The sequence below is a fragment of the Python bivittatus genome, unplaced genomic scaffold, assembly GCF_059951505.1.
Source record: "Python bivittatus isolate LINGU-HERP-01145 unplaced genomic scaffold, Pbiv_v1 ctg000350_np1212, whole genome shotgun sequence".
In the NCBI taxonomy this organism is placed as follows: Eukaryota; Metazoa; Chordata; class Lepidosauria; order Squamata; family Pythonidae; genus Python; species Python bivittatus.
In genome coordinates, this window is record NW_028277074.1 from 1218061 (window position 1) to 1240556 (window position 22496).

At 38.8% G+C, this 22496-nt stretch overlaps 1 protein-coding gene across 8 annotated transcripts in view; it reads right to left on the reverse strand.

The window, feature by feature from the left end:
* Positions 1–18246, reverse strand: part of CD47 (CD47 molecule) — a 70442-nt gene extending 52196 nt beyond the window's left edge. For 5 of the 8 annotated variants that reach the window (XR_003085298.2, XR_003085297.2, XM_025170016.2 and 2 more), the window contains exons 1-2: positions 17689–18245; positions 6093–6446 (exon numbers count right to left, since the gene is read on the reverse strand). Coding sequence is in view for 6 of the 8 variants with exons in the window: in XM_025170016.2 (XP_025025784.1) it covers positions 6093–6446; positions 17689–17737 (403 nt within the window). In the remaining 2 variants the exon portion in view is untranslated. Of the gene's footprint in view, positions 1–6092; positions 6447–17688 lie in introns of all 8 variants that reach the window. The other 3 variants (XM_025170012.2, XM_025170014.2, XM_025170011.2) reach the window with 2 other exon arrangements.
* Between the last annotated feature and the right edge of the window lie 4250 nt (positions 18247–22496).

The window sequence follows — 22496 nt, forward strand, 5'->3', positions numbered from 1 at the left end:
AAGCTACACTGCCTCGGGGGAATCTGGGTGCAATTCAAGGTGCTGGTTGTGCATGGGTCAGGTCATTTGCAACACTTCCTCTCTCCAATAGTTTCTATCTGCCCTATGAAATTTGACTGGGTACCATGCTCCAGGTTAAAGAGTGTCACCTGGCAGAACCCCAGAAAGAGTTCTACTGTGTTGTATCATCTTCTTCTAGCATTTCCTAAGTCCTTGAAGAACTGCATGTTCCCTCAGGCTTGGAGTCTGGAAGTTGGGTGAGCACTTTGATGTGATTTTAGGTTTTTTTATAGTCTGAGTTGGATTCTTCCTTGGGTGCCATTACTGTATTATTAATTATTGTTTTTTATTTCTTCTGTTTTGGTTTTACTTTAATGTTTGTTGCCTAGACTCACAATTGCAAGGTGGGTAGCTATATAATTTGAAATAATAAATAAATAAGCTGTTGACAGTGGAACAACTGGTGTAGAAAATCATAGAATCTTCTTTTACACAGTTTTACTTATCTTATAGATTACTGGATGGTTATTTAAAAGAGATGCTGTAGCAATGGATTAATCTCAGGGTCTCTCCTAATTGCATGACTCTATCAGTCTTGCATGTTAAGGGATTCTATTTACTTTGTAGCTACTTACCCTGGCTGATAATTATTTCTTCCTACAGTCTGATCCTGAAATCCAAGTTAAAGTATTATCATATTATCCTGCATTTCAGTATCTACCCTAAGCATGTTTCTAGCAAGCAGATTCCAAATGCCCTGTGACTGAAAAAGTTAACATATTGTTTAAGTATCTTTCTTAACACTGGTTTTCAGTGCTAAATTCATATAATCCCTAAATGAACTGCTTTTGCAAATTTCTATTGCTATGTTTGATAAAGGTCAGGTTTCCTCCCATCTGCAAGTCCATCCCCCATAAAACTACAATTACACACCACATTGGATACATTATCTAATAACCAGAATTATTAAAATGTTACCAAATATCATTGTTTTTACCATTTATAATTATATATTCATAGTTCTAAAGACCTACAACATTCAGTAGCAGATCAAATTAAACAAAAATAAATAATACATATTACCATAGAGCTGTTCATAGTCATGTAATTTTATAAGCCTACATATTTTAATCTAATAATTCAGATATAGCTATAGTTTGAACAAGTGAAAGAATGTCAAGAACCTAAGTTTCACTATTATCGGTTTATTTATACATAAAATTAATTTTTGTGTGTACTGATTTTTACATAGGCAAAAGGAGGCGACACAGCATGCATGGAAGTCTCAAAAGACTCAGGGAACCTCTAGCTTTGCAGAAGTATAAAAGGATTTTTAAAATAAAGTGGGATAAACAGCAACTCCACAAAATCAGATTTATTTCTCCAAGTTTTAGGAAGCGGGGGGGAGAGAGAATTATTTCAAATTCACTTAAATACCCCTGAAAAGTAAGGAGGAAACATGTTTTAAGTTTCACCTCACTGCAAGATAATTACCCGCCTCATTCCAATGAATGAAAAGGTAGAGGCTGTCTTGATTTAAATTTGACTCCTAGCAACCACATGGAACCATTCATATAATTTTTTGGCAAATATTCTAAAGTAGTTTTTGGCTACTTTCAATAAGACATTTTATAATCTTCCCAGTCTAGTCTACAGCCTAAGGATTCCTGGTAATCTTTCACTTAAATACTAACCAGGTCTGACCCTGTTAAAATTTTGGAAGCTGGTCAAGGTCATCTAGGTGCTGACACCTGGTGTAAGCCTCAAATTCCAACTTTTTTTTTTCTTTCTAGCATTTTTCCTGCAGCTTCAGGGTCCGCTTATTTTGGATCAACCAAATGTTGATCCATTGGTCCTGACAGAAATTGACCAACCAGCTTGTCACCCGAGCCTGGCATTGTAGGCTGAGAGAGAGTGACTGGCCCAAAGTCACCCAGCCAGCTTTCAAGCCTAAGGTGGGACTAGAATGCAGAGTCTCCTGGTTTCTAGCCTTAACCACTACACCAAACTGGCTCTCCTTTAAATTCCAACTAGAGTTGGTTAGTTAAAAAAAGATACACATACTAATATACTCAAAGTAGATTGGAAAAGCATATTGGCTGTTAATTGGAAAAAAAAACCAAAACAGAAACTGAGGGAAGAGGAAGAGTTTTGCTTTCTTGAGCCCTATACCTCAACCTGCAGTTACCATCCTTAACAGACACATTTTTCTTAGGGCTAGGGGAATACACCATCACTTCAACACAGTACCATTTGTTCCCTTTATTGCTAACCTTCAGCCTGTGAATGCTATTCTCTAACAGGGAAACCTGATGCCTGAACCTTCTAAAGAATATATACAATTTATTATCCCCAATAAGACTTACTTATCATTTGCCTAATATGTGGTTTCATTTTAAGGAACTTTTCAGTTGTGCTTACTAGCTACAGTTCCTTGCAGTGTCCAAATTAATTGCAATAAGTTATTTGCTGAATTGCATTCTAGTTCTTTGAAAAGATATTCAGATGCCATGATGTGTCTATACTTACAAATATCAGAATAGTGCAAACAATGGTATTCCTTGTGATGTTCTATGGAAGAAAAAGTTGGACTTTAAAGAACCGGGATAGGAAGAGTATTGATGCTTTTGAATTTTGGTGTTGGAGAAAACTCCTGAGTATAATGTGGACAGTCAAGGAAACACACAAATGGATCATCGAACAAATCAACCCAGAGTTCTCACTTGAGGCACAAATGACCAGGCTTAAATTATCCTACTTTGGACACATTGTGCAAAGACCTAGTTCTCTAGAGAGGGCTGGGAAAGGTGGAAGGAAAGAGAAGAAGAGGATGACCATTAGCAAGCAGATAGACTCTGTTTCAGTGGCAATAGGCGCACCACTGGAAGATCTGAAAGACCAGGTCAGGGACAGATTGTCATGGAGAAAACCTAGCTGGGTAGTTGCTAATAGTTGACTTAATGGCACTTAATCAAATCAAAATCATTCCAATTCAGTTCTAGCACTGAATCCAAGAGATAAACAACAACAACAACCCAATTGTTGTATTAACAAAAACCCGTTTAGTATAATAGTTAAGGCATCACGTTAGAAACCAGGAGACTGTGAGTTCTAGTCCTCCCTTAGACAAAAAGTCTTCTGGGTGACTTTGGGCCAGTCCTTCTCTCTCAGCCCTAGGAAAAAGGCAAAGGCAAATCACTTCTGAAATCTTGCCAACAAAACTGCAAGGACTTGTCCAGGCAATCTCCAGGAGTTAAGACTGACTTGAAGGCATCAATGCTATTTGTATTAAGACAATAGAGATGAAGAGATTTCATTTCCTTCTAAAGCAGCCAGTCTTCTTTACTCCCAACACACCGTAACAGTCCATCTTCTAAATCCTTGGCTCTTTCATTCACTGTTATACAACTTTAATCTGAGAAACTGGCTAGCATTTCATGTGTTACATTTCAGCATATGAAACTGACTTGTACTAAGCCAGCCTGTTGGTCTATCTAGCCTAACTATTGTCAGAGGAACGGTAGCTCTCCAAGGTTTCAAACATATAGAAAACATTTGCACCAGCAGCTTTTGATCCAAATCTGTTTGGAGAGACATCTTTCTGGCATAATATTCCAAGAAACACTCGACTTTTAGCAGGTTTTCCTTTCTTGGACATGCACACAGATATTAGAAATGTTTTTAAGAAACATTCAGCTATAGATCATTTATTTTTGGTCTTTTATTTATTCATTATTTATACATCACATTTATATAGCCACCGAACTCACGCAAAGTGACTCTCAGTGGCTATATATAGAGTTAGGATTAGATAATATAGAGTTAGGATTAGATTCTAACATTGAGAATAATTTAAGGACCTTCTTAACTTTAACAGAGATTGTACCACATGGAAGTTAGATAAGTTTCCAACATTTTGAAAAAATCATATAATGCAAAGAGTCAAAAGTTAGTTAAGAGATAGAAAGACTAAATGGAACAAATGGATAATTATATAAAAAAGCAAATTTGTGAACAAAGAGCTTTTATTTCTTGTGATCATTAATCATAATTGATGGACTGGTTCTCTCAAAAGTTAGCTAATCCATTTTAGAAACTATTCCAGTGGTAATTACAGCATTGTGCAGAAGTGCATTTGATCACATAATTAAGTATTATTAGTCGTCGTTAGCTTCATTCTGATCCTTCTCTGTTAAGTGCACTGACCACATATTCCAATCTTTTAAGAAAAATACATGTTTCTATATATTTTCTTCATACTAATTCTTATTTTTAAAATGTCTGACCTCATTACTCTCAAAAATATTGATTTGCTTAGGAAATTCATTGAAAACAGGGTGCAGTTCCAAACTTGCTAAATTTTCCCATTCAATTCAGTATTCTTCCTTTTGGTCTTAAGATACACATGCATCCTGTATCTCCAATTCACAATAGCTCCAAACAGTATCTCCTAGTACCATTTCATCTTACCTTTACCAGGAAAGAACTGAACCTTATTCATTCCTTCAGCTACATGTGAACCTCCCAGGATCATTTCACCTCTTCATTTTTCAAATCTTTTCTATACACATTCATCTAGTACACTTATATAGGATACATGCTTCATTATTATGCTACATGATTTTTATTATCACAATTATCCAATACTTTAGATTAGGCTGACAGTAACTGGAAACAATCTCTCTGGAGAACACTGTGCCTGAGATGGATTTGATCTTCAGCTCCCTAGTCCTGTACAGATACTGCAATCAGAATTTTCTACAGAGAAGACTTTGTATCTGCTGGGCATTTCAACTGCCTTTTCTTTGCATTTCTGAAGTATGGCTACATAGTTGTATGGCTGAGAACAGCAGCATGCCATTTGCCAATACCACTGCCCCCACCCAAAAGACTTACTTCAACATTAACCAGACAATTTTCTAGTGTCAGTGTTAATTCTATTGACTTGTGAGGGGACTTAGTTTTTTAATCTTATTGAAAGATGGGATGGGATAGTCTTAGCTAGCAGTCAGGTTTTAGTTCTATTTTCAAAATGAGATCACACTCCTTTTGTGATCACAATCCCCATGGCATGAAATGAAATGCCTTCAGAGTAGCCATTGTGCAGTGAAAGCTTTCACAATTCTTTCAGGTTCCAAATGCACTCAGGACCCCTAAAGTCTGACAATCCAAGTACTTTAAGATGCAGCAGTGGCAAATCCTTATACGAAACCACTTTGATATCAATTATTTTCCAGATTATTTGCTAATAATACATTTCCGGTGAACCTTCCATTCTGACTAAATCTCCAAGGAGAGAAAATCATTTCAGAACCCACCAATCTATATTTCTGGGTTACAGCTTTTGTCCAAGTTTCATCACTTTTAGTTGCCTCCTTATATCAGATACAAATCTTCATTCTAGTCATCCATCATTAGATATCATGACTCAGGTCTGAGGAAGTAGCAGATCAAGTCCCTTTTAAGCATACTGTTAGTGATGACAGTTGAAAGGACAGGATAAAGACAGTGCACATGCACAAAACAGTCTCTATGTCCTTCCTGGCTGCTTTTCAGCAAGAAGCTAAAAGCCCTTCCTGTGGCAACATTATTCAGCTGGGCCACATAGGGGCTAAAAGGAAGAAGAGAAGTTTGTCTCTTACATTTCAACAGCTTCTCTAGCTGCTTGCCCCCTTGCCTTCTCTCACAGCCTTAGGAAACCGTACAGGAGAGCCATGAAACCTCTATTTCTCAATGATCACCTGAAAAGTAAATTTCATGCCACTGTGAAACTGCCAAACTTGCCAGAAGTGGAAAATTTTAGATTCTGATTCAGAATCATGACATGGAGTGGTGAGAAATTATGAGAGTTGGAGGGGAAAAAAATTACCTTACTCTGCCTACTGTATATACTTCTTATATAGTAACAGGTTTCAGGGGAAGCAATATTATGATTGATAAACCAAATTGTAAGTAGCTATATTAAGCCAAGCCTAACATCTGTATACTTCTAATGATTGTATTATCCTCCCCAAGATTTGAATAATTTATGGATAGATTTTAAAAGCAAAAGTCCCAGTGGATTTCCCAGAAAATGTAAACAAGTAACTTACCTGAACTATTTCTAAGTTCAAATCTTGTTTCTCCTTCTCTGTTTGATTCTGTTACTTCACAAGTGTAATTTCCTAGAAGGGCTTCCTTTGTAGATACAACAAGTGAAGCAATGCCGAAGGGTAGCATTGAGCGGTTCTGAAAAGTTGCAGTCTGAAAACTACTGTTTCTAGTAATGTTATCGGTAACTCCATCAAAAATGAAAAATCGTTTTCCTTGAAATAGCCACGTCACAAACATTGATGAGCTCTGATTATATTTCAGATTAGTTACAACACAAGGGAGGATGACCACAGCTCCATTACAGGAGTCTATTTCAACAAAAGGAACACTCTTAAAGAACAGTTGGGCTGAACCTAGAAAGAAGAGGAAAAAAGATGTTAATATCTGTGTTTCAAGAAGGAAATATGACTAACGCAGGAGTACATGAATTTTACCTCAGCTGAAGGTGATAGGCCAAGAAGCCTGTTTTGCCAGAAGATGCCATGCTTAAAGCTTGAATCTTTGCTTTACCTCAGAGTAGTTTTTGAGAGCTCAGACCCCCCTCTTTTTTGGAATAAAAAATTAGAAGAAACTGTCAAATAGAAAATGGGTTGCATTTTAAGGGTTTAAGGGTTTTAAAAGGAAGAAAAGATGTTGCAATAACTTTATCTCCTTGTGCCTTTGTTTTTTTTCCGTTTCACCTAACCCTATCTCCGAACAGATCAGCTATAAACCACGAGAGACATCTGCTTCCAGTTTGACTAAAGAAGCTTCCTTTTCCCCTCCTTCTCCCTCTCTTCTCTCTTTCCTATGCCGTCTTCTCTTTCCTGTCCCTTCCCATTGATAGGTTAGGGTATAACAATTAGTGACCATTTCCTGACCTTCAAGGAGAGATAGTAAAGGTTCACTATACGTAAACCACTTTGAGCTTCAGTAAAGAGACAAAAAGATTAATCCTGATTTGGTTCTTGAAGAGAAACAAAGGGGGATGTAATCTAGACATATACAAGGGGGATGGCCAGGCTGATAAAATGTAGTATGTGTGTGTGTAGTTGTGTGTATGTCTGAATAAGAAGTAATCCCGAAGGGCAGGAAACTGTTAATCCCATGCAACAGGCAGAAGGTGACCAGTGCCTCACTGTAGCAATAATACCCAAAGGTAAGAAACTGGCAATCTCCAGTCAATGGGTAGAAGACTCCTAGTCCCTTGGTGGCAATGACACATCCAGAGGGCTTGAAAGATCACTGGTTTCCTTGAGAGCAGAAAGCTGATAGTCCCTACCAGGACAGAAGACTGTTGGCACCTCAGGAAGTGGCATGATTGAGGAAGGACAAAGATGCCCAGATATAACCTGAGTTTAGATTGGGCCTAACAGGGGTTCCATATCATTAAGGCTTTTTAGGGTTGTATAGGGCACAGCAATCTTGCAAAAGTTGAAAGGTTTTTTTTTTAATTATTATTTTTAAAAATCCTAAAATAAAAAAATCTATATTCAGCCTATCAGACACCCAACACACCTATACTGAATCTGATTTTTTAAGAAAAAGCAAACATTCAGGCCACCAAATTTAGCAGTGCAGTTCTGAACCTTTAGTCACATACAAACCACATCTTACCCATCCCTGACGAAATATCTGGAACAAAGAAAGAAGAGTGTTCTGTACGAGTATAGTAGGCATGATTTAAGAATAAATCAGGGCATGCTATGCTATTTATTTAAAAAATGTTTAACCTGCCTTTCAGTCAAAAATATGCTTAAGTAATTGACTTCTGGGTGAGGCAATGGCAGACTAAAACTTCTCCAAAGGAGCAGAGACAATGATGCAGTGGAGATCGACAGCCAGGTGAGAAGCCCAGGCCAACCGAGCCTCTCCGCACAAAGAGAGACCAAGAGATCATCCACTTGTGCTCTGGACAGCTGCTCCTTGGATGTTGACAGGATTGCAGTCAACTTGTGATCCAAGAGCTGGGAGCCCTGGAAAAGTCAACAAGCTCACAGACATAGTGGAATCTGTAAGGATATTGGGTTTGCTAAACCTCACTTTCTTAAGCACATTTGGACTACAGCTAAAAGAGATCTTTGGAGTAGCAAAAAACAAACAAACAAACAAACCGGGTAAGTGAGCCTTCATTCCAGATTAAAGATTAAAGAAAAGAGTAAAATAATAAGTTAAAGAATTTAAGATCAATGACACAAAGCTTGGCAAGAATTTAACTTAAGAAAGTTTAAAACGGGCTAAGGAACCAGTTAAATTTGAAATATTATGATTTTTGTTAAAGTGTTTTGAAATAATTAAATACATAAAACAATACCTTGTGGGAATGCAGATTGTTTAGAGTTTTACTGAAGAGACAGTTGGTGGACTTTTCAAAATAAAGAGATAAAGGAAACTTGAGGGACACCATGTGACCATAGACTTACGGAGTGCCAGAAGAGACCAAAGACTTAAGGGCTATAGAAAGGCAAAAAAGAAAAAGAGAGAGAGAAAGCCCCTCTTTTACTTTTACTTCAGTACTTGATGAAATGGCTGTTACTAGAAAAGTAGTGAAACATACAACAAAGGACAGAAAAGGGTATTACACTTAAGACATTCCAAATGTTTTTTAAGGACTTGAGAAAGAATGTTACAATTACAATAACAGCACTCATAAATGTTTATGTGAATACGTCATTCAAAAAAGATTTGAATGAAGAGATAAAAGAAGAGATGAAACATAATTTTGAAAAATCTGCAGGACAATTGAGTGAAGATCCAAATCAAATTAAAGTCAAGGTGGAAATTCTGGAAAATTAAACAGAAAGTTTGGAAAACAAAACAGAGATAATAAATAGAGAGGAAATACAAATATTAAGTCAAGAAATGAAAATGATATAGATACAGGTAGTCCCCAGGTTAAGAATGCCTGGGTTACAGACAACTCATAGCAGCAAAATTCAAGTTAAATACACAATGATTCGAGTTAAATACACAATGAGTTTACTATGCAATACTATGCAATACACAAGAGTTTACTATGCAATACTACTTATACAATATTATACAATAATACTGTTCCGACTTACATACAAATTTGATTTAAGAACAGATCTTGGGAACAGAACTCATTCTTAAGCTGGGGACTACTTGTAATGGATTACTATTGTCTTGTAAGGGAAAGAATTTTGTTCGAGACCAAAAGTATTTATAGAACAATTTGATGAAAACAGTAAGGAGAGCGCTATTGAAGCTTTAAAAACACTTCCAGAATGGGAGGAGGAAGATATGGATGGAGATCAGGTCCTATGACAACATTTTAAAGTCAAGCTAAGGATCAAGAATGTCAGAATACTGCATAAGACAAAAGAATACAAAATTGATTTGTTTGATCAGGGATAAGGTAATAATTATAAAATACTGGAAACCCTTTATGGACTTTTTGCAGAAACTGGAAAGAAATATTGGATCTGCAGATTGAAAACGACTGGGACGTAGAAGAAGAGATTTAAGTAATGTAATTTCAAATGGGGAAGAAAGAGATTAAGTTTGTTTGGAACTGTTGCAAAGAAGATCAGAAGTCACTTCTTTAAATACCTTTTTCTTTTTTCTTTTTTTCTCTCTCTTTTTCTTTCCCTCTTTATTTTCTGCACTCTCTATTGTTTCTTTATATTTCTCTCTTCTCTCTTTTCTCCTTTCTTTTAATTTCATTTTGCATTATCTTTTATTATTGTTAAAATTCTTAATAAAATTAAGTCTATACAGGCCCCAAATTGTCACATGTGTAGGTTAATATATAAAGTGGGATAGGTGTCAAATAGTTATGTACAGGTGCTAATGAGAAAATGTCATATTCTTCTACATGAAATAAGAGAAAAATATTGAGAGTTCAAAAAAGGAAGTGTCCCTTGGATAGAAGAGCCAAGGAAAAACAGAGCAGGAGTAATTCTGGCTAAAAATCGCTTGAGTAAAATGCCCTCAAGGACAGTTAGATTTACCAACTAAGGACTGTTCAACAGCACAATTGTCAGGCTTACAACTGGATGCAAAAGTTTAGGCACCCCTGGTCAAACTGTACACTTCAATGAATCCTTAAGTGAACAGAGGCTGACACAACCTCTACATGGTACAAAATGAAGATAATTCACTCTTACAAAGCAGGGTGAGGCTATAAACAAATTTCTAAACACTTCCAGCTATGGAATTGGAAATGGAAGTTACACTGAAATCAAGGCAAGATCTGGAAGATGAAGAAAAATCTCTGCTAAAGCTGCCTGAAAACTAATTAGATCTACAAAACAGGACCCACAGATCACTGCAAACCACCTGCTAAAAAATGTAGTGACACTGTAGTACATCTGGAGATCCACAGTACAATACTGCTTAGACACAATGATTTGTATGGGAGAATTGCCAGATTTTTGTTTTCCTTTCTGACCTCAATATAGAAATTATTGTTTAAAATATGCAAAAGAAAACTTCAATAAGTCTGAAATGATTTGAACTAATGAAATACAAATTGAAATGTTTGGCCAGAATCATGTAAGTTACATTTGAAGAAAAGACCATCTCACCAATTGTTAGATAAAAGTTCTATTATGCTTTGGAGTTGTGTGACAAAGTGTCAAAGAAATATTGTGCTGGTAAAAGGAAGATTAGATTCATCTAGGTATCAGCATATCCTAGAAACCCTGCAGTCAGTGAAGATATTGAAGCTGGAGAAAGGTTGACTATTTCAACAAGACAACAATGTGAAACACACCTCCGAATCAATTGTGAAATAGGAAGGAGAGATAAAGGTTTCTGAATGCACTTCATAGTTCTCAGAGGTGAATACTATTGAGAATCTGGAGAAATATCAAGCATATAGCGTAATCAAGTAGAAGAATATTTTTGAGCTAGAAGGTTCTCCAAGAAAGAGTGGGGAAAAAACCCAAAAGCAAGAATAGAAAGATTCTTGTCTGGCTACAGAAAATGATTGAAAGCTGTTAATTGTTCCAAAGAAGTGTTAGAATGTAGTATCTGAAAAGATGTCCAATCTTCTGTACCTGCCATTTTATTCTTTCTTATCTGTAAACAACTGCACATAAATAGGAAGTACATATTCATATTTGCAGAAAGGCATCATGTTTAACCTTGTGCCATATAGAAGTTGCATCACCTTCTCTTCATTTAGGGATTGACTGAAACGAGCATTTCAACAAAAGATGTCTAAACCTTTGCATACAACTATATATTTTGTTTGTTTGAGCTGGGTTGGAATGATACTTCTTTACATATTTTGTTGCCTGGTTTTTCTTAGTATTCATAGACAGGTGGTCTAGTCAGGAAGCACATTCTTTAAAATATCCAGATCGCCTTCCTCCTCCATCCTTTCCTACTACTTTCTTTTACTGGATTCTCATATTGTGCTAAAGCTGTTTTAGATGTTCATTTGTTGGCTAAGAACCATAATGGTTGGGTTTACCCATAATATTAAACCCTAAACCATTATTTCCAAACCGAATAGCTGGATCTACACATCTTAAGTCATGAACTAAAAAAAAAAAAATCAATTTGGCAGAACATCTAAATTCAAACAAAATTAAACTGTCAGTTCTAACAACTGTCCTCCTTTTTTGTGAACCTTTGCCATATCATTCTGTATATTTACAGTGGTGAGAGACTCTGAATGTTTGTGGCCTGCAAATCCTTTACCAATACTGTACTGAATGCCTAGGACAAGTTTGTTGAAGAACCAACAAACTAGCAACAGTAACAGTGATGTTGCATTTCTCTATGTGTACGCTCTCTGACTGTTGGCTGATGGAACTTTTTCTTTGGCAATAATTTTGTAGGCCTTTTCAGCTATTTGAGCATCAAGAACTTTTTTTCCAGAAGCCCATAGAAATATCTTTGATTGGTGCATGAATCACTTTTGATAGCAGTGTGAGTCCAGAAGCCTGTGTGGGAACAGTAGACTCCAAAGGTGGAAACCAATGTGTTTTCTTTTGTTTAATACGGGAAGATTCCCCAAACTGATATCTGAGTAGCATCCGAATGACTATCTATCTCAACTGATCCCCTGCTGATTATCCTAAAGTTTCACATATCTTTTCTAATAATAACATCGTGAAGGTTGGCTCAGTTTCAATAAATAGATGGCACAGTACATTGTTTGGGATACTGTTTGTTTAACCAGAATATTTTTATGCATTAATAGAATTTAGATGATGCTTACATCACATTGTAGGTCACACTACTATACAATTGAAGATAGTTTTAAAGGGTTTACAATTTTTTTTCTCAGTATTGTACTGACTTGCTCTTTAGGGCTAATTACTTAATAAGCATCTCCCACATACTGCTTGGGGTTTATCAAAAGTACCAGAGAAAAGCTACCTTTTTAATTCAATGCAGTAAGAAAAAACAGGTTAACTCCCTGTAAACATACTGACCAGTAAGTGAAAGAGTTGAGAGCCATGAGGAATAGGGATCACCCTCCTGCACCTTATAAGTTATGAACAAAGAGAGAGATTATTCAAATTAACATTGTCAAATTTTGAATGCTTTGTTCAGAAATTTGGGGTAAGTGTGTGCCTGGGATGGAAACATTCCTGACAGGAGATTATGATGATTTTGGAGTACAGTTCAGGTAGTGCTTTGAATAGGTTCAGAAACTGTAAGATTGCACTTAAAGATGCATTAAACCATTTGGGTCAATGGTTCCTTGTCTGAATGAATGCTGGTGAGACAGTCTGGTGATGGCTATAACAGGCTGGGCTAAGAATGAAGTATCTAAGAGTGGTGGTCACTGTCAGGCAGAAGCTGATTTTTAAAGTCCAAGTGATAAACTATCAGGATATTCGCATGTGATCAAGGGTGCTGGTGTCACATTCATACCAGAAACTGAATTCACTCTCTAGGGATTTTATTCCAGTTCTCCACTTTATGGGAACACCAAACCAGCAATCTCTCAATTCAGGCACAAAAACTCACCAATATAATAATTAAATTTGTAAGCTACTAAGGTTATAACTGTGTCCTGGCAATTACACATTTAGAACACAAGTCCCAAGTTGCTTTCATAGTGCTCAGTTATGCATTTACAAGAACACATCATCATGGAGCAGAATTCAGACTCTGACTCTGAAGAAGCTACTCCAGCTGAACCAGTGGAATGTCAACCTCAGGAAACACCAAGCCAAGAATCACCTAAGGCTGATCAAACACCATCAGAACAGCTGTATCAGACAGATGAGGTATGTCCTCCAAGTCCCTGGATTCGGCAAATAGAGCAGAGAGCAGAGCAAAGATGCTCAGTGAGGCTCCTTGCCATGCAAAGGGGTAATTGTCTGAATTAAAGATAGCTGGTTGCAGCCTGATTTAAGAACAGTCCTGATTCATGTTTCTCTGTTGGAAACAACCATCTGATCTCCTGTTCTGGCATGTCATTCTTGTAAAAAACCCTGAAACTCTGACCTTTGGACCAGCTGATAAACTTGGTTTGGCTCTGTAGACTTTGGATTACATTTTGACTTATCTTCTGTGTGTTCCTGTTAAAAATGAAACTACTCAGGCAAGCTTTCTTTCCAAGAGACTCTGCTTTGATTTAAATTCCTTTGCTTAGCTGCCATTTATCTACTCAATAACCTTGAATATATTGCTATTATCACCTAGCAACTGTGTGCGAGTGAGAGAGTTTGAAACCTGAAACAGGATACACATCAACATTGGAATCCATTTAATTGGAATTCCAGAGAACCATGCCCCATGCTTCCCCCACAGTGATTAATATATTTCTCCAGCTAGAGTTAAGCTGTGCCTCAGTAAAGACCAGAATGAGAACCTACTAGCTGAAATCTGGAAACATGGAAGTCTGGAAGCATGGTTCCTTAGCTCAGTTTATCCTAGTTGACAAATTCACCTCCTCTTGGAAGAGGCAAATAGATGCTGATTTGATTTACTGTGCACTCTCACCTCATGCTCTGTTTATGATAACAGTAGAGAAAGCCATGGCTGAAGTCAAGCAAAGTGTATTTGACTCAGATCTGTAAGCTGACAGAACCAATTCCTCACATTGCTGCTACCTCACTTTCATCGACACTCCAATACCTCTACAATGCCTTCTCTGCGTTACATAGAAGGGCATTCACCCTAGCAAGATTTGATGCCCTACCTTCAAAAATAATAGAGAGGAGATTTAACAACATCCCTTTTCAAGAATGCATTTGCATCTATTCAGAAGCAAAGGTTGAGACATACTGTCCTCCTGAGTTGCCCCATATCATTGCTAGCACTTAGAGTTAATCACCCTACTCATCAGCATATGCTTGGAATGGCCTCCCTCTGTGCTCTTTCTACTGAGAGATCAGTCCAGGGTAATCACCACAAAGATCATGAAATTCATCACTATCACATGCAATTGCAGTTAGAAGGCAATGGGCTTAACATAAATAGTTTTGAGCCCAACCCTAGCTATTTAGCTCCCACTGACCCTTCCATACCCACCCTCCTGCATATGCACATACACACCCCTTCTTTCTACGCTCTTCTTCCTCTTTAATCTTTTAATCCATTTCCCCTTTTATTGTTTTATTTGGTCTGACTGTAAAAGAAACAAACAAATTAATAAATATCAAGTCAAGCTGGAGGAAAGTGTGGCATATCATAGGGCTTGACTCAATATATGTATAAATGACATGAATGAGGGACTAGAAAATATTATTTTCAAATTTGCAGATGACATAGGAGGGTAGCAATTACCTTTGAGGATGCTAACAAGGTTCAAGAGAATTTTTACAAGCTGGAAAATTAGGCAAAAAAAAATAATAATAGCAAGATGAATCTCAATTCAACAGAGATAGCATACAAAGTCCCACATTTGGGTAGGAAAAATCAAAGGCATGAGTATAGGATGGGGGAGGTGTAATAGTTGGACAACAGTATGTGCAAAAAGGTTCTGAGTATCTCAGTCCATAACATGAGCCAACAGTGTAATGCAGCTGCATAAAAAACAAATGCAATGCTAGGCTGCATTAATAAAAGTATAGTGGCCAAATCAAGAGAAGTAACTGTTCATCTCTAAGCTGCATCAAGCAGACCACAGCTAGAATATTGGGTCAGGTCCCAGACCCTGCAATTCAGGTACAACATTAAACAGGAATAGCATGTCCAGAGGAAAACAACCAAAATGATAAAAGGCTGGAGGAAAAACTTAGAAAAGTTGGAGGTGCCTGGAGAAGAAAAAACTATGGAAGATCTTACTTGTCTTTATGTATCTGAAAAACTGTTATGCTGAAGACAGGGCAGAGTTGTTCAGATATGTTTCAAAAGACAGGAAAGAACCAAACAATGAGTTTAAATTATGAGGAAGTAGATTCAGGAAAATTTCCTAACAGGAACTATGTCAGACTGTCATAACTGTCCCTCACTGGAAATGTACTGTATAAACAGAGGCTGGATGATCATCTGTCAGAAATGCTGTAAAAGTGAATTTCTGCACTGGGCAAGGGGGTTGGATGAGATGATCTCCAAGATAATTTTGTTTCTGTGATCATCCATGAATCTCACTGGATGACCTTGAGTCAGTCAATCTCTTTCTAACTTACCTACTTACGGCTGTTGTGAAAATTAAAGTGGAGAAGAAAGTATGTATAGTTTCATTTTTATCAGAAGTGAGGGAATTTTGAAAATGAATCATATATCAGATTAAAGTGTACTATTTCAAAAAAATATATTTTAAAGTAGAACAAGATTTCCATTTGGGGGAAAAAACACACATTCTTGTCCATTGCAAAAGAAATGTTATTAATCTTCACTGAAATCCCAGGAATAGCCATGTATATCAGATGTTGTTTAATTATCTTAATATCTACAAGAACTTGAGGAAGTATCATGCAGCACTTGGTGTTCTCCAGTTGTATTGGACTGTAGTCCCACTATCTCAGTTAGTTTTGCTTGGGGACTGTGGAAACTGTAGAGTAATGGAATCACTATACCCATTTAAGCATTAAGTCCAATCCCCTGCTTATACTATGAACTCAAATTAAAGCAGCCAGAGAAATAGCTCTCTAGACTCTGCCTGAATACATCCAGTGGAGATCACCACCTCACTGGTTTACTGGTTCCATGGTCAAACTGATCTTAGTTGTGGTCCAACACATCTGAGGGGAGTACCAAGCTCAGGAGAACAATTCATAAGGTGACAATCTGGAGGTATCCTTCCATTAGAAGAAAAAAAGCCTACTGGTATTTCCAAATCACAGGAATAAGACTTTAAGAGTTTGGTTTGGGAATCTGAACCCTGTTGTCCAATCAACAAAGCCAAGTTGTCAATAAATCTTTAACAGTAAATGTTAAAAGCATCACAGAATGCTTGCCAACTTCAGTTATTCTCAAAAAGCTAGAAGCTGGCAAAGATTATTTATTACATCCATTTCTACAGAAGAACTGTGTGAAATGCATAACTTGGGCTTTCATAATACCTGTATAACTCAACAATTTGCTTGCAACAAAATGGCTTAACTAAGAGTCAAACTAAAAGTATGATAGCACAATGTTGTCACTCTGTATGATTCATTTAATCTTAAAATCCGTAGACAAGGGTTTGAGATTACACTATTCCCACCCCCCACCCCCACCCCACCCCATGGCTGGGAAATGTGTTTTGTACATGCAATAGTGAAAGCCTGAACTAGATTTTTCAGGCTTTCTCTTTCCCATGATGATATGGCAGTGGCCCAGGGAAGAGAAAATGCTGGTCTACTTTCACCTACAAAGATACTCTCCCTACTTTGCTAATGTGCAATTCGGAGAGTGTGGGAAGTTGCTGTGCACACGTGCTCCGAAGTTTTAATCGTAAAAAGAAGAACTGGCTTATACGCTGTCACAACCGTTTAGGTGGGTTCTTCCAAGGGCAGCAGCCATCAGCCATAATGATTAGCCGGAAAAACAGAAATGTGTCGCAAACCAACCAGAACCAAACCAACCAGAGGGTGAGAAAGCGGCACACCTAAATGTCTTCTGCCTATTCCGAAGCACAGTCAACGTCGGAGTCACATTCACAACCCCCACCCGCAAGCCTGCTGTCACTTCTGCCACCGCACATTCGGAGCAGCAGGACTCCTGAAGCGAAGCGTATGGGAAGCATCAGGCGTTAAAAGAGGTAGCCAATCCCAGAGCTCAGCACCCTACGCCCGTCGAAATAATTGGGTTCGCTCGAGGGAATGGGGAAGGGAGGGGACGTGGTGCAAGGCAGCGGTACGCTCCAGCCAAACAAACCAAGCCTTATTTGTCATGGCGCAGCCGACAGATAGGACGAAAAGCTAAAGTCCCACCAGCCAGGGCGGGCGCGAGCTTCTCTCCTTCTCGCTCCCATTTTTAAGAGCCGTAAACCTCTACCGTCCTTCGAGCCCCAAAGACAGTCCCCCCCCGCTCAGTCCCCCGGGGCTTCAGAAAACGGGGGAGCAGAAACAGGGACAGTAACTGCGCAGCTACTCCAAAGTCGCCGTGGAGCAAAGAGCGCAGGGCACCTGGTAGCTTTGTGACCCGGAGGGAAGCGAAAGGACGAGAGATAAAAGGGAGAGTTACAGCAGTTGGGGCGGGGGGGAGCGCCGCCGAGGGCGAGCGCCGAAAAAGAAGCAAGAAGCCAACACTCACCGGCACCCAGAGTGCCCAGCAGCACCCAGCACACGCGTAGCACCCACATGTCCAGCAGGCGCAGGGGAGGGCAATCTGCTTTCTGCCGCGACGACTCTCCCACAGGCCAAGGGAAGGACGGGGTGGGGAGAAGACGATCAGGAGCGCGGATCTGGAGCCGCCCAGCCCGCAGCTGACAAGCATTCCCTGCTCCCTCCAGCCGCAGCAAGCGGGGCGGAGCCACTCCCGGCTTTCGCTTTCGCTCTCCACCGCAGGAGGGGAGATGAAGGCGTAGGTGGGAGAAGAGCCCCCTCCGTTATCCTGCTGCCGAACTGCCGCGGCGCGCTACAACTTGGAAGCAGGTGGGCTTTCTTTCATGACGCGCGGAAAAGACATTCAGGTTCTCCTCCTTCCAACTTCGTACGGGGCAAACCCCGGCCAAGCTGCGGTGGTGCTCGGGAATCGCTGCACCCTAATCCTAACCTTGAAATCTTCCACCGAAAGTTTCAAACCTAACGAGGCGACGTTTTCGGATGTTCCCGTATTTAGCGACGCAGGAATTGCGCAGACTTGAAAACGAACGCCGGCCGCTGGCGTGACAAAGGAGGAACTCTGCGTCATGCTGAAGCTTGCAATCGTCAGGGAAAGCCGACGCCACGAAGGAGAATTCCTCGCCCATTTCATGGTTGTGCAATCTGAGATGGCGCAGCGGACGGCCCCTTAGGCTCCTGCGAAGCCCGAAGTAAAAGCGCTCCCAGTGCAATCTTTAGAGTGGTCTTCCAGGAGTGGTGCTGCTCAGCCTTAGAAGAGGGTGTTATGAAGTAAGGTTTCTTGATCCTTTAGACACGGACAAGTTGTAGGAGAAGCATTAGCTATAAATAAGAGATGTGTTAGTTCCCTAGTCTCACCCTAGGTGTATACACCAGGGAATTTAGATTGGAGATTTTTGCTTGTATCTTTTTAGTTCCACCGCGCTTAACTGTGCTGGTGCCTTATGGACCTATCATTTTTCATAAAGTATAAATGCATCATGCTTTTGGAACAATTGAAGTTAAACCCATATAATCATTATAGGAGCTGACATTTTAAATTCAACTATAAATCATGCTGGATAGCATCAGAAGTAAATTAATTTAGAATAACTGAGATAAATATGGTCTTTCTACAGCCTTTTCAGTATCCTGCTACATAATAAATACCATGCTGTCAACATATTAGGACTTACACTCAGACATGTGGAGACAATTGGTCATCTTTCACACAGTAGACGCTTCCTTCATTAAGAACAATTATTATTAGTGACAATGTTAATAATAATCCAAAGGGATTTTTCAGCAACTGCATGTTGCAGTCATAGCATATGAATAAAGGCAAATTAAATTACCCAGTTCAATAGAATCTTGAATCTAGGGGTAACCATATCATCTTTTTAACCCAGAATATTCTGGATTTTGGGATCTTTTTGTTTGAAGAACACCAGATAAATGAATGGAAGAGCATTTGCTCTCTGACTGCTCCAGATTGGAATACTCTTCTACTGGTGGCTTTGGAGAAGCTTGGAATTAATAGGCAAGATCACAGAGGTCTACCAAATTCTACCATTGTTTAAAACAGTGAATGTGACAAGTGCACATGTTTGGATACCTTTTCAGTCATGACTTTGTAATATCTCCTTTGGCAGAAAAAAACATCTTCCAAACATTCCTATAGCCAACAATCTATTCTTGCTTTTGGGGTTTTCTTCCCCCCACTCTTCCTTGCAGAACTCTTCTAGCTTAGAAATATTCTTACGTCTCCTTGCATACACTGCATGCTTCAGATCTCCCCACAGATTTTCGGTACTATCCAAGTCTTGGGATTATGAAAGTCATTCCAAAATCTCATCTTTCCTTCATTAAATTACTTCATGATTAAATTGGAGATATGTTTCAGATCATTGTCTTGCTGAAATATCCAGCCTCCTTTCAGCTTCATTTTTTTTTACTGACTGTGGGACATTATTAATTTAAATACAGTAATAAATTCTAAAATTAGGGAAGAGATATCCATTACTGTATTTAAATTAATAATGTCCAATAGTCAGTGTCTCATCATGGGATATAGGCAAATAGTAGAAAACTGAACTATTTAATCGAAAATTGATGCCTAACATGATAAAAACTTATTCATTGCATTCATAACTTTCTTTCTAGGAACTCATATTTACACATGTGGTTTCCTCCCCTCTCCCACAACCACTACAAACAATAAAATGAAAGTAATTTGTAAATGAACCAAACCACAGCTATTTTTATGTTCAAATAATGCCAGGTTGTCCTGTAAACAGCGTCTTCAGACTAGATGGTATTATTTTTACCCCTCGGAACAATTTATTCATGCAATTTATCTACTTCCTTAATCCTTATGGACTCTTGGCAGTTTTCAGATATTAAAATAATAAGAATAAGATACATTTAATTTTTTCAATAATAAAATATAACAAGTAATAATAAAACACACATTCATGCATACATGCACTGACTCACAGAGAAGCAATTGTGGCTTTATAGTCAGTCCCTAAAGGTGTTCTGGAAAAGCCAGGTTTTTACTAGCTGCCAAAATGCCATAAGGATGGGGATCACAGTCACCTGAGGGGGCAAGCTATTGCATAGGAAGACAGCTGCCCCTGAGAATACCTGATGTTGTCTTCTCCTGCCACACCTCCTAGTACAGTGTTGTCCAAACTTGGCCACTTTAAGATGAGTGGACTTCAACTCCCAGAATTCCCCAGCCAGCCATGCTGGCTGGGGAATTCTGGGAGTTAAAGTCCACTCATCATAAAGTGGCCAAGTTTGGACAACACTGTACTAGGAGGTGGAGACTTAGTAGATGCTATCTGGCCATCTGGGTTGGATAGGCAGAAACTATTTCAGAAAGGCAGTCTCTTAGATGCCCCAGTCCCAAGCCATATAGGGCTTTAAAAGTAGCAATCAGCGTCTTGAATTGCACTTGTAAACATGCTGGCAGCTAGTGCAGATCCTGAAGCAGTGGTGTAACATGACAGTACCGATGCTGTTCTTGTTAGTGAGCATGCGGGCCAGTACGTTCTGGCCATCTGAAGTCTGGCTGGTCTTCAAGGGCAGGCCCATGTAGAGCAAATTGCAATAATCTAATCAGGAGATAACAAAGGCATGAGTGACTGCACTCAGAGGTTTGGCCTCTTTTGTTCTCTCACAAAATGCTTCTGAAAGAAAGAATGTGCTGTGTTACATGAGGCAGAGCAAGGTCAGTTGAACATGAGGAAAGCAAGATTTGGGCATTAATAAAACAGAACACAATATAATAAAGAATTGGAATTTTGCTAAATAAATCTTAAATATAGCAGCAAATATTTTAACTTTGAGGGACTTTGTCAAATTAGGGAGCCTCTGTGTTCCTATCCTTCATTAGCAAATTGCTCTCTAATTAAAAAAAAATTGACACTTTGCTAAAACATCTAACTAAAAATGTTGACTTGATTTTCTTCCGCAGAAGGTTAGGCTGGGTAAATTTTGTATAAATAACTTTGTAGCCTCAGACAAAAATCTGTGACTTCTTATGTGATTTCTTATAGCCCAAGCTTTTGTGACCAGTAGTCCACTTAATTAAATACATGATAAACATATTTCTCCATCTAAGGATAATCATGCATTTGTTGAAGTGAATAGTATTTACAAAAGCTTATGCCACAAAATATTTTCTGTCTATAAGCTGCCATTTTTTAATTATTGCAAAAACAGTTACCTTTGGAAATGAGATAAAATAAATATCACATCATTGTTTTGCTGCTTGAAGAAGGTTAAGTGGGAATGTTCACATAAGTGTTTGTGTTCTGCTGTCAGCCTGGCACATTTGCAAAAGTGGTCTATGTGTTGTAACTGAAAATTAAATCCAGTGAGATTTCTGATGTATAGAAGTATACCAAAGTGGGATAAATGTAAATATATCCCAGAAAAGATGTGTATGAAGGGAATGTATTGAAGTATAGCTGTTAGTTTGTAAAAAGTACAAGAGTACAAGACCAAAAAACCAAACCTTTCTAAAAACCACAATTAATTCCTTAAGGAAGCAGGCTTGACTAGTGTTCAATGAGAGAATAGCATATTTCATCTACTCTAAAGAACTCTTTTGTTCTTGAAATAAAGACTAGTTTCAGGGCCCAGCCCAGCCTGACCTGTTAGAACTCATTTTCAATATAGCAGGGCTAACTCTCAGCATACAATTTGATGATATAAAATGTGTGTGTGTGTATCTGTGTGTGAAGGAAGATTCTATTCTCTGCTCCCATCTTCAGTTAAATGCTTTGAATCCTTCTGCGCCCTGACCCTAGATGAAATGCACTTTCTACCTGAAAAGCCATGACACAGTCAGAAATCTGCCAGTAATCAGGATTTCCTACAGCATTTCAGTCCAGCTGGCTGTGGTAAAGAAATCAAATGGAAAGGGTAAAGCTTTCAGAGGGGTGGAGGCTCATACTATTCCCAGCTAGTCTCCTCTCTGCGGAGGGAGTCAAAAGGCACTCATTTATAGCCAACAGAAACTGACTGAAGCTCAGAGAATATACAAAGGGAGAAATTCTTGATTCAGTTCTCCAGATAATAAGTGAATAGACTGAAACACAGGCTGGCTTTTTCTGGCAATGCTGGCCTTGCATTCAGGTGCACAGCGTCTGAATGTGCAGTGACTGTGCAATGCTACCTCCGCGCTGCTGAGTCCAGATAGCTGCAGCTGCAGCACACCCACTCCTCTTTTGGCTGCCAAGGCAGCTCTCGGAGCACACCCACTCCCGGCTGCCTAGTACACCCACACTC